Source organism: Chiloscyllium plagiosum, unplaced genomic scaffold (assembly GCF_037043375.1).
Source record: "Chiloscyllium plagiosum isolate Xiang-an unplaced genomic scaffold, Cpla_swu_hap1 HiC_scaffold_10, whole genome shotgun sequence".
Taxonomy (NCBI): Eukaryota; Metazoa; Chordata; class Chondrichthyes; order Orectolobiformes; family Hemiscylliidae; genus Chiloscyllium; species Chiloscyllium plagiosum.
This window is the reverse complement of record NW_028270148.1, coordinates 82883318-82895968: the sequence shown is the minus strand read 5'-3', so window position 1 is coordinate 82895968 and position 12651 is coordinate 82883318. Positions and strand designations below refer to the sequence as shown.

At 41.6% G+C, this 12651-nt stretch overlaps 1 protein-coding gene across 2 annotated transcripts in view; it reads right to left on the bottom strand.

Annotated features, from left to right (window-relative positions):
* The window catches only part of impg1a (interphotoreceptor matrix proteoglycan 1a), a 141462-nt gene that overhangs the window by 52087 nt on the left and 76724 nt on the right, over positions 1–12651 (bottom strand). For both annotated transcript variants that reach the window (XM_043696237.2, XM_043696238.2), the window contains exon 9: positions 1444–1700. In XM_043696237.2, coding sequence (XP_043552172.2) covers positions 1444–1700 — 257 coding nt within the window. The remainder of the gene's footprint in view (positions 1–1443; positions 1701–12651) is intronic.

Here is a 12651-nt window from a genome sequence, read left to right as displayed (position 1 = left end):
CTTCCTGTGAAGTGTAACTTTGTATGCCTTGTTCTATCTGATCTGTATGTCCTTGTTTGCTATGATCTGCCTGTACTGCTGGCAAAACAAAGCTTTTCACTGTAATCTGTGGAAATCTGTGTTTCTGACTTCCTATGCAATTTTAATCCATTAAAGTGATTTTTTTCCACATTCCCGGATTTGGAAGTCAGCATGATTGGTGAACTTGGTGAGGAACATTCTACAGCAGGTTGCAGACCTAGGTAGGGAGTTGAAACTGTTCATGGGACTGAGCTGGTAGGTGAGGTACAGTCCCCATTCCTAGACATGGAGTCTGATCCTGGCTCCCCAGGGTATTTTCAATTCCTGGCCATAGAAGAGATGGTAGGAGGAGAATTTAATTCTTGGGAAACATTATTGTGGCCTTTTGACTCGCAAATTGTGCTGTAAAGGCAATTACCAAAGATATCCATGCGTCCCTTCACGGACACATTTCCCAAGACCTGAGAAATCTGACTACTCAGAGTTAAATCTGATAATCTGAGGCTTCATTATAATATTCAATATTTAATTGGTTTACCCACATCTTGGGAGTGGGTTGACTGACCCCTGTTGTCCTGCCTCTATTAAATCCAAAAGTCAATGGATGGAGGTGGTTAAGGTTGAGTTTAATTTTAAAAAAAATCTCTCACCTAATTTTAACCAATTGTCTTCACAGATTAAAATTCATTCCTTTGTTTGTTTGTGTATTGTGTACGTTACTTCATACATATAATAGAGATTGAATAAAAGAAAATTAAATATACCAAACATGAGATAACTCTTTACTAAATGAGCAGGCAACAGATGAACAAATTATTTCATTGGATACTGATTATATCACCATGGTAATACTGTTTTGAAAAGAATTACTTTGTTTAAGATGACTTGATCAAATAAGATCAGCATTAGAGACTTTTTTAAAAATTGTCTTTTTAGTCGTATAGTCCAAAATGGGTTCCTTATTATTTTCTTTCAAAATCTTCTTTTACACATTCAGCTAATGCGTACAACATTATTTTACTTGAGGTAGCCATTAAACCATTGCTAAATTATCTCCCACAGCAAAGTTTTAGTTGTTATTTCTTTCCTGCACATGCACCTCAAAGGCTGCTGTTGCATTTTGATCCAGCAAGGAATGACAATGATAGAGGCAATATTGAGGCATTTAACTCACATCACTGCTCCAATCTAGGGAGGTCAAGTCTTAATGAAGGCCAACTCACCAGTGTATTGACTCTAGGCCACCATCATTTCGTTTTTGAAATTATCATCTATTTACCTATGTGTCTCAGCAAAATCTATTCCTTGTCAATAACAACATAAGGCTTTAGCAAATTGATCAAACAGGTTAATTACCATCAGAGTAATATGAGATGAAGGCAGCCAAGCATGGTTACCTGCTTAAATTAGACAACAGATTACCTTGAGTAAATCGAATTGAACTTGGATCCATTGAAAAAGACGTATCATTGAGTAGTGCCATGGCAACCATGTCCTGAAATCTGGTTACTGTGATAGTGGCCAATGGTTTTTCTAGGAGCTCCTCTTGTGGCTCAAACAGCAAGTCTCCATTCTCGACTTTATTGGAGCCGATGTTTAGCACATCATTCCGAATGTCACTCAGTGTGGCTGCCCTCTTATCAAAGATGGCGGCAAAGTGAATCATGTGACCATCCTCACTGAAAGAAAAGTAATTTGTGATCAGATGCATTTGATCAATGCCTTAGTGCAGAAAAAAAGTTTAGTTTAATTTATGATTTGGAGGTGCCGGTGTTGGACCAGGGTGTACAAAGTTAAAAATCACACAACACCAGGTTATTGTCCACAGGTTTATTTGGAAGCACTAGCCTTCAGAGCACTGCTCCTTCATCAGATGGTAGTTACTTTACACTTCAAGAGCCCTAACGTGGTTGTAAAATTTGGAAGCTAGGATTGTGCCAACATGTAGAACTGGGCTGGTTTTTGACATGACTTACTTCCAAATAAACCAGAACTATAACCTGGTGTTGTGTGATTTTTAATGTAATTTTTACAGTCAGGTATTGAATTACATTAACCACATGCCCACCACTGCTTTTATTATTTGTTAGATTCTTCCTTTCTTTCTTAATTCGCTGTAAATTACTTTAGGACATGATGAAGTGTTAAAGATGGTCTCCCAATACATGTTCTCTCTTGTATGCACTGAGTCTTTATTATATCAAAATTTGATTGTGCTTGGTGCTTTGTAAATTGAAAGGTGAATCACCATTGCTTATGACAAATGTTAAATCAGGAATGATGCATTGGTCTTATGTTACTACTCCCTCCCCTATGAAAAGCAAGCTTAGTTTTCATGAAGAAAGCAAAAAGAATATTGCTATGAAAGAAGATGTTCATGTAACCAGGCACTACTTGAATACCGGGAGAAAGTGAGGACTGCAGATGCTGGAGTACCAGAGTTGAAAAATGTGCTGCTGGAAAAACACAGCAGGCCAGGCAGTATCCGAGGAGCAGGAGAATCGACGTTTCGGGCATAAATTTTGCAATCAGCAGTGAAATGAGGGTTCTCATCGCTGAGCTCAAAGTAAGTGTCCATAAAGATTAATGAGCTCTTGTGGTATGGAATTCACCTTTTCTGATTTTGACTTAGTTCTGATTTCAGGGGATCTCTAGCAGCCGGTCTTCAAACAAGCTAAGCAACCAGTCACGTTGAAGAAGTCATACACAAGGCAAATCAGAAGGCAACAAATTAGTTTCATCTTTCCCTTTTTATAATTTTATGTGAAGTTGAATAAGCGGCTGGGATATCTACTTGGGATTTAGATAAACACTGAAATATTGTAAACAATCTTTTAAAAAAATTAATGTTCAAATTTGTGGAATTTTTACCATGATTGTCACAAGTAGTTAGTTTCTTGTAACGTCAATGTGATTATTTGCACACAGCAGTAAGTGTGATTTAGGGTGCTGTTTAAAAGCCGAGTTACAGATCAATCGAAAGGGGTAACATTTTAAAGGATTTTTTTTAACAGCCACAAAACCATTTGAAAAATGTAAGCTTATGTCAATTCAGTGATTTCTAACTGATTTCCGTTTGCAAGGACTTCAACATTGCATTAACAAAAGAGAAACTGTCGGCATTCCCAATCATTGCCCTTTTTATTATTCTGTTGTGGGTTGTGGGCACTGCTGCATGGCCACCATTCATTGCCTGTCTCTAGTTCCCCTTGAGATGGCAATGGCGAGCTGGTTTCTTGAACCACTGCAGTCCACGTGCTGAACATAGACCAACAATGCTGTTAGGGAGGGAATTCCAGTATTTTAAATCAGTGACAGTGAAGTAACAGCAATCTATTTTGAATTCAGGATGGTGAGTGGCTTGGAAGGGAACTCGTAGGTGTTGTTGTTCCCATGTATCTGCTGCCTTGTCCTAGATGAAAGTGGTCGTGGGTTTGGAAGGGGCTGTCTAAGGATCTTTGGTGAATTTCTGCAAAGCATCTTGTACACACTGCTGCTACTGAGTATTTTTTGTGGAAGGAGTGGATCTTTTCTTAGATTACATTACTTACAGTGTGGAAACAGGCCTTTCGGCCCAACAAGTCCACACCGACCTGCCGAAGCGTAATCCACCCAGACCCATTCCCCTACCTTTTACCCCTTCACCTAACACTACGGGCAATTTAGCATGGCCAATTCACCTAACCTGCACATTTTTGGACTGTGGGAGGAAACCCACGCAAACATGGGGAGAGTGTACAAACTTCACACAGTCAGTTGCCTGAAGTGGGAATTGAACCTGGGTATCTGGCGCTGTTGATGTGGGCTGCTTTGTTCTGGATGATCAGATTAGATTCCCTACAGTGTGGAAACAGGCCCTTCAGCCCAATCAGTCCACACCGACCCTCCGAAGAGTAACCCACCCAGACCCATTTCACCTAACACTATGGACAATTTAGCATGGCCAATTCACCTGACCTGCACATCTTTGGACTGTGGGAGGAAACTGGAGCACCCTGAGGAAACCACACAGACATGGGGAGAATACGCAAAAACCAGACAGTCGCCCAAGGCTGGAATCGAACTTGGGATCCTGGTACTGTGAGGCAGCAATGCTAACCACTGAGCCATCGTGCTGTCTATAGATAGCAAGCTTCTTGAGTGTTGTTGAATCAGCACTCTTCCAAGCAAGTGAGGAGTATTCCATCACACTCCTGACTTGTGTCTTGTCAAGCTTTGGGGAATCAGGAAGTGAGCTATTCATTATAGTATTCCAAGCCTTTGACCTACTTGTGTAGCCACTGCATTTATCTGGGAAGTGTAGTTGAGTGTCTGGTCAATGGTAACCCCTGGATGTTGATAGTGGGGGATTCAGTGATGGTAATGCCATTGACTGTCAAGGGGCAGCAGTTAGATGGTCTCTTAATGAAGATGTCCATTAGCTGCATTTATGTGGAACAAATGCTACCCTAAGCCTAGATATTATTCAGGTCTTTTTGTATATGTATATGGACTGTTTCGATATCTGAGATGTCAGGAATAGTGCTGAACATTGTGCAATCAATGGTTGTAACACTGCCTCATTACCATTCTGATTATTTAGATCAGGTTAATACGAAATGTGTAGAATAGTATAAAGACTGAAGAATCATTGTATCACCTCATGTGATTTTTCTAATTTGGAGAATGCTTCCTTTATGAAATCGAAATAATATTCTCAAATTGAAAATAATTTGAACTTCAGCCATTGGTGCAAAATAATTAATGTTGAACTGGGTGCGTTAGTGGAGAGGTGTGCATGGATAACCAGCCCAATTATTGTACTGTCCAAAGTTCAGTACATACTTGCAGCCCTCAAAGTATTACCCTCTCATAAAGCAGCAACATAAATTGATCCAAATATATAACAAAACTAAGAACAGTGGATGCTGAAGATCTGAAACAAAAATTGTTGGAGAAACTCAGCAGGTTTGTAAGCATCTCTGATTTAACATTTTGGGTCCAGTGATACTTCTTCAGAACTGATAGTACCCAGGAAATGTTGGGAATTTATGTTAATATCATGGTTGGCAAGGGAGATGGGGGCAAAGGGAGTAAATGTTTAGGGAAAATAGAGCCCAAAAAGAGAGAGAGAAAGACAGTTAGGCACACAGAGATGGTTGATAATATGCAAAGCAGAAAGACAAAAACTAGGTGAATGGAGTTGTCTGTACAAAAAGCAGCCCAGCTGACAGAAGGCAGAGAATGGTTGTAGATGGAAAGTATTCTGCCTGGAGGTCAGTGTTGAGTGGGGTCCCCCAGGACTCTGTTCTTGGGCCTCTGCTCTTTGTAGTTTTTATAAATGACTTGGATGAGGAGGTTGTGGCAAATTTACAGATGGCACAAAGGTTGGAAGTGTCGTCGATAGTATAGAGGGCTACTGCAGGCTGCAGCGTGACATAGACAGGATGCAGACCTGGGCTGAGAAATGGCAGATGGAGTTCAACCTGGATAAATGCGAACTGATGCATTTTGGAAGGTCGAACTTGAATGCTGAATATAGGATTAAAGACAAGATTCTTGGCAATGTGGAGGAACAGAGGGATCTGGGTGTGCAAGTACACAGACCCCTCAAAGTTGCCACCCAAGTGGATAGGATTGTTAAGAAAGCATATGGTGTTTTGGCTTTCATTAACAGGGGGATCGGGTTTAAGAGCCGTGAGGTTTTGCTGCAGCTCTACAAGTCCCTGGTGAGACCACACTTGGAATATTGTGTCCAATTCTGGTCGTCCTATTACAGGAAAGATATAGAGGATTTGGAGAGGGTGCAAAGAAGGTTTACCAGGATGCTGCCTGGACTGGAGGGCTTGCCTTATGAAGAGAGGTTGAATAAGCTCGGACTTTTCTCTCTGGAGAGAAGAAGGAAGAGAGGAGACCTGACCGAGGTGTACAAAATAATGAGAGGAATAGATAGAGTCAATAGCCAGAGACTTTTCCCCAGGCAGGATGGACTGGTATGAGAAGTCATAGTTTGAAGATATTAGGAGGAAAGTATGAAGGAGATGTCAGAGATAGGTTCTTTACGCAGAGAGTAGTGAATGCATGAAATGCGTTGCCAGCGGTGGTGGTGGAAGCAGAGTATTTGGGGACATTTAAGTGACTGCTGGACATGCACATGGATAGCAGTGAGATGAAGAGTGCGTAGGTTAAGTTACTATATTTTACATTAGGATTAAATCTTGGCACAATGCCGTGGGCCAAAGGGCCTGTTCTGTGCTGTACTTTTCTATGTTCTATGTTCAGATAGGGCCTGGAATGTGGCAGTGGGAAATGGAAATGAAAGAATATGCTCATATTGTAAAGTTATTGATCTCAATATTGAGTGCTGAAGGCTGCACATGCTCCTGGAACACCGAAGGTGTCAGTCTGCAATGCTCAATTGGAATACATCATCACCAGGACTTTCCAACAAACACTAAGACGTCGCTTGGTTGAAAGGGTACCACCTATGAGATCCTACATTTACGCCCGGACTCTCTCCCTGGAAGCGGCTACCGAGAAGAAGAGACTGTCACATATCTCCTTCTGGAATGTTCCTTTGCAAAGAAGGTCTGGGGAGAGCTGCAGCAATTTTTTTTTCTTTTGAGGTTTGTCCCAAGCAGCTCCATGATGCAGGACTGTCTGCTCTACAGTTTATTCCCTGGGACGTATGGCGAGACAAACGTCAACTGCTTTTTTTTATCTATCTGCAACTTGCCTGTCTTCCAGTTTAAAGAGTTGACCTCATCCAAGTGTTGAAGACCGGCACATTCTAAGGTCCAGGATTATGTGTGAGGGATGCGCTAAAACCTGCGGCAGCTGGCACAAAGGTGCAATGCATCAGCTCCTAAAATGGGTCAGCCTTGGAAAGACTGTAGCCTTTAGGGAAGTGAAGAAATAGCTACCATTCTTTAAGGTGTTGGCACACTATGATCCCAAGCGAGACCTGCTATCGACATGTGATTTCTCCTCATACAGCATCATAGTATTAGCTCGTAGGTGGAGAGGAACACTCAGTCCAGGACTTAGACTGATGCGGAGCACAAACACACCCAGATAGAGAATGAAGGTTTGGCAGTCATTTTTGGAGTCAGAAAGTTCCACCACTGCCTTTACACAGAATCGTAGAATCCCTGCAGTGCGGAAGCAGGCCATTCAGCCCATCAAGTCCACACTGATCCTCCAAAGAGCATCTGCCCAGACCCACTCCCTCTACCTGCAACCCTGCACTTCTCATGGCGAACCTGAACATCTTTGGATTGTGGGAGGAAACCTGTGCAAATATGGGGAGTGAGTGCAAACTCCATGCAGACAATCATTGGAGTATGGAATCAAACCTGGGTCTCTGGTGCTGTGAGGCAACGGTGCTAACCACTGAGCCACCATGACACCCATTATGGACATAAATCTGTAATAATAATGGACCACAAACCCCTACTGGGTCTACTTGAAGAGGACAAGGCAGTGCCAGCAATAGGGTGTATGAGATATAAGGAGAGGCTAGAAAAAATCAGGTTGTTTTCTCTGGAGTAGCAGAGGCTGAGGGGAGACTTGATACAAGGCTATAAAATTATGTGATGCATAGATAAGGTTGAGGGTCTGAATCTTTTCCCCAGAGTTGAAATGTCTAATATGAGGGCCATGCATTTAAGGTGGGCAGGGGGAGTTCAAAGAAGATTTGAAAGGCAAGTTTTCTTTACCCAGAGTGGTAGGAGTCTGGAATGCCCTGCCAGGTCTTGTGGTGGAGGCAGATAGGTGTGTTTAAGGGACTTTTGGATAAGCACATGAATATACAAAGAATGGAGGGATTATGGACCATGGGCAGGCACAAGGGATTAGTTTAAGTGCCAGCATGTTCAGGCTAATATTGACTGGTGGTAATGGGGGAAAACCAATGGGCTGAAACAAGTGGAATGGAAATGAGTTTGGACTTAGAGTGACCAGATTACAGGAAAGGATGGCATATTATAATGGAAAGCAAGAGTGATTGTCCTGAGCAAAGGTCACCACCAGATATTGTCTAAACTCCAGCAGAGTCATCCAAGGATTTCCAAAATGAAGATGTTAGCAAGGAGTGCAACTGGTGGCTAGGACTAGATGCAGACATAGCTGTGTTGGTGAGGCGGTGCTCAGAGTACCAGCAAGGACAAACATCACTGCCAGCAGCTCCCCCATATTCAAGGGAATAGCTGGGTAAATCCTGGACTCAGTTACTCATCAGCTATGCAGGTCCTTTAAATGGGTTCAATAGTCATTGTGAATGCCTATTTAAAGTGGCTGGACGTCCATTGAATTCATTCATTGGTTTAAGTTATTTCAGATGAAACACAGAATTTTCTTACCTCTGTATAAAATGTCAGGGCAGTTCTAGGACAGTTCTCATTGCCATGTCATATCAGTTGGAAACCATTGAACTAGAGAACACGTCATCCTAGATTGGGCATTGTGTAACAAGAGAAGGAATGAATAACAGTTTGTCTATGTGAGGTCTCTTGGGCAAGAATGACCTAATGTAATAGAATTCTTCATTAAGATGGAGAGTGATGTACTGAGTCTGAGACCAGGGTCCTGAATCTAAATAAAGGAAACTGCGATGGTATGAGGATAAATTAGGGCATGTTATTTATCAGGATGATGGTAGATAGACAATGGGAAACACTGAAAGATAGGATGGAGGAACTGCAAAAGTTGTTCATTCCTGTCTGGCACAAAAATAAAATGGGGAAGTATGAGAGTAAGCTTGCAGGGAACATGCAAACCTATTATAAAAACTTCCATAGGTATGTGAAGAGAAAATGTTTGGACAAATGTAGGTCAGAAGCAATGCAAGTTATAGCAGAAAAAAAAGAGATGGTAGACCAATTAATTACATATTTTAGTTCTGTCTTCACAAAGGAGACACAACTAACTTCTCAAACATATTGGGGAACACAGGGCCTAGTGAGAGGGAGAAACTGAAGGAAATCAGTATTAACAGGGAAATGGTGTTGAGGAAATAAATTGGATAAATCCAATAAATTCCCAGGGCCAAATAATCTACATCCCAGAGTACTTTTAAGGAATATTTTAAAGAAATAACAAGTGCATTGGTGGTCATCTTTTGCAATTTGATAGACTCGAACAATTCCACAGATTGGAAGCTAGGTAGTGTAACCCCATTATTAAAAAATAAGGTGGAGGAACAAAACAGCAAATTATAGACCTGACATCAGTAGTTAGGAAAATTCTTGAGTCCATTGTAAAAAAAATAATAGCAGAGCACTTAGAAAATAGTGACAGAGTTGAGCGGATTTAGCATAGATTTATGAAAGGGAAATCATACTCGGCTAATCGACAGAATGTTTCAAGAATGTAACAAGCAGAGATGATCGGGGAAACTGGTGAATGTGGCTGAATTGCACTTTGAGAAAGCTTTCGATCAGGTCCCATTGATTAGTACGTAAAATTAATGTATGTGGGATTGGGGCTAGTGCACTGACATGGCTAGGGGACTGGCTGGCAGACAGAAAACAAAGAATAGAAAAAGTCCTGTTTATTTATAAATGGTAGGCAGTGATTAGTGGGTTACTACAGGGATTGGTGGTTGGACACCAGCTATTCATAATGTATTTTAATTATTTAGATGAGGGAACTAAATGTAATTCCACTTAAATTTGCAGATGACTCAAAACTGGGTGAGAAGGTGAACTGTGGGGAGGAAGCAGAAATATTGAGTGAGTGGGCAAATGTATACCAATGATAAATGTGAGGCTATTCACCTTGGAAGCAAACACAGGAAGATAGGTTATTATCATAATGGCAATAGGTTGGGAAAGGGAGATGTGTAACAAGACCTGGGTGTCCTTGTACACTAGTTACTGAAAGTAAACATGCAGGTGCAGCAGGCTGTGAAGAATGCAAACAGTATATTAGCCTTAATTGTAAAAAGATTTGAGTACAGGAGCAGAGGTGTCTTGCTGCAATTTTTACAGGGCCTTGGTGAGACCACACTTGAAGTACTGCATGCAGTTTTTGTCTCCTGTCTGAGGAAGGATGTTCCGGCTATAGAGGGAATGAAACAAAGGTTTACCAGGCTGATTCTTGGGATGGGAGCATTTATGTATGAAGAGATACATTGGATCGCTTATGATTATACTAACTGGAGTTCAGAAGAATGAGGGGAATCTGATAGAAACCTATAAAATTCTAACAAGACAAGACAGGATAAATGCAGGAAGGATGCTCCCAATGATTGGGGAGTCCAGGACTAGGGGTTACAGTTTACAGACATAGGGTAGGCCATTTAGAACTAAGGTGAGGAAAAGTCTCTTCACTCAAAGAGTGGTGAGTATGGAATTTCTACTACGGAAAGCAATTGAGGCCAAAACATTGAATATTTTCAAGAAGGATTTAGATTCAGTTTTTGGTGTTAAGGGGATCAAAGGGTATGGGAAGAATGCAGAAACAGGGTAGTGAGTTGGATAGTAAGCGGAATTACAGGCCCATCGACCCAACAAGTCTACACTGACCCTCTGAAGAGTAACCCACCCAGACCCCTACCCTTTTATCCAATATTTACCCCTGACTAATGCACCTAATGGTGCATTAGTCAGGGGTAAATATTTGTGGGCGGCACGGTGGCACAGTGGTTAGCACTGCTGCCTCACAGCGCCAGAGACCTGGGTTCAATTCCCGCCTCAGGCGACGGACTGTGTGGAGTTTGCACATTCTCCCCGTGTCTGCGTGGGTTTCCTCCGGGTGCTCCGGTTTCCTCCCACAGTCCAAAAGATGGGCAGGTCAGGTGAATTGGCCATGCTAAATTGCCTGTAGTGTTAGGTAAGAAGGGGTAAATGTAGGGGTATGGGTGGGTTGCGCTTCGGCGGGTCGGTGTGGACATGTTGGGCCGAAGGGCCTGTTTCCACACTGTAAGTAATCTAATCTAATCTAACCTACACATCCCTGAACACGATGGGCAATTTAGCATGGAAACATTCCTAGAATTTGAAAATTTTGTAAAATTAATACCAACTCATCTACCACCTCATTAAGAACACCTTATTGGATCCTAAGATGAATTCCATCTATACCTTAAGAATTCTCAGCCAACAGTTTCATCAGTTTGCTTTGTCCCATTTCCTTTATGTTTGTAATTTTGCTAGGTTTCTCTCTCCCTTTCACTTCCCATTAACGGATTATTCCAGTTTATTCCAGATTGAAGTCACCCAAGATTACTGCCATCTGTTTATCACAAGCAATTAACATTTCTTGTGTGCTTTCACCCACGTCATGCTTACAGCTTGGGGGGGTCTATAGACTACTCCCACTAGTTACTTCATTCCCCTAATATTCCCCATCTTCACTCAAACCAATTCTACAACTTTATCTCCTGAAGGAAGGTCATCTCTAAATATTGTGTAAATGCCTTTCTTGATTAACAGTGGTACCCCTCCACCTTCACCTAGCTTCTGATTTCGTTGAATGTTATACAGTCACTCAGTGTTCAGGACACAATCCTCGTCATCCTGCAGCCATTCTCTATAATGGCTATCAGATTGTATTCATTTACTATTTCCTTTTATGGTTATTATTTATTAGTTCCCCAGTCATGCAATTCACAAGAACACAGTTCCCAGCATGATTCAGGTACAAACTTTCCTCAGTACAGGTGTCCACTGGACTGGAACCCATTTCTTTGAATCCTGTATTCATCTCTTTAATTCTATGTATCCAATGTGAATTTGCACACAGCTCAGTTAATAATCAAATTTTAATTTAGGGTTCACCTCTTCATACCGTTTATGCAGAACCTCTCACATAATTTTACCTATGTAATCATCGGCACCTACACAGACCATGACCATTGAATTCTCCCCCTCCATTGCAAGTTCTTTTCCAGCCCTAAGCAAATGTCCTGATCCATGGCATTGGGCAAGAATCACAGATACCTGGATCTTGCTCTTTCTTTTAGACAATGGTGTTAATCCTCCTCACTATACTATCACCTACTACCACTACATTACTTGGTGCTCATCCCAAGAGAACATCTTATTGTACATGGTGCATGGTCAGTTTGCTTATCCTCCAGTAGCCCCTGCATTCAATTAAACAGGCTAAGAGACTCCCAGACCGATTGAACAGTTGTAGAAAATGACACGCCTACATTCCTGTCCTCTGTCCCTTCCCTACATAACTTACTGAGAATCATGCCCACCTGACCCTGACCAGATCAGAAAGCTCTATCATAAGGGGTGTGGCTGCCTCCTGCCACAAAGAATCCAGGTAATTTTCTCACTCACTGGATGTTGCAGTGTGTTTATTTCAGCTCATCTGAGCCAAAATTGCTCAAACTTCAAACACTTACTCCAGAATTTGCTCCCTGAATCATAATGGTTTCCAATAGTTTCTACATGCTGCATCTAGGACACATCACTTGAACTGTCATCATGAATGATTTGAATTATTTAGTTATATCACCCACTTGCATATGATGTACTATGTATATTTTATTAACTTTAGCATTTAAGAATAAAATGACTACAAACACTTAGGAGAGAACTCATCAAAGAGCTACCTCCTTTCTCTTTCTTGGAACAAGAATCAATTCCAGTCGGTTCCAACTGATCCAGCTGTGTTATTGTCTTCCTGCCACAGGAT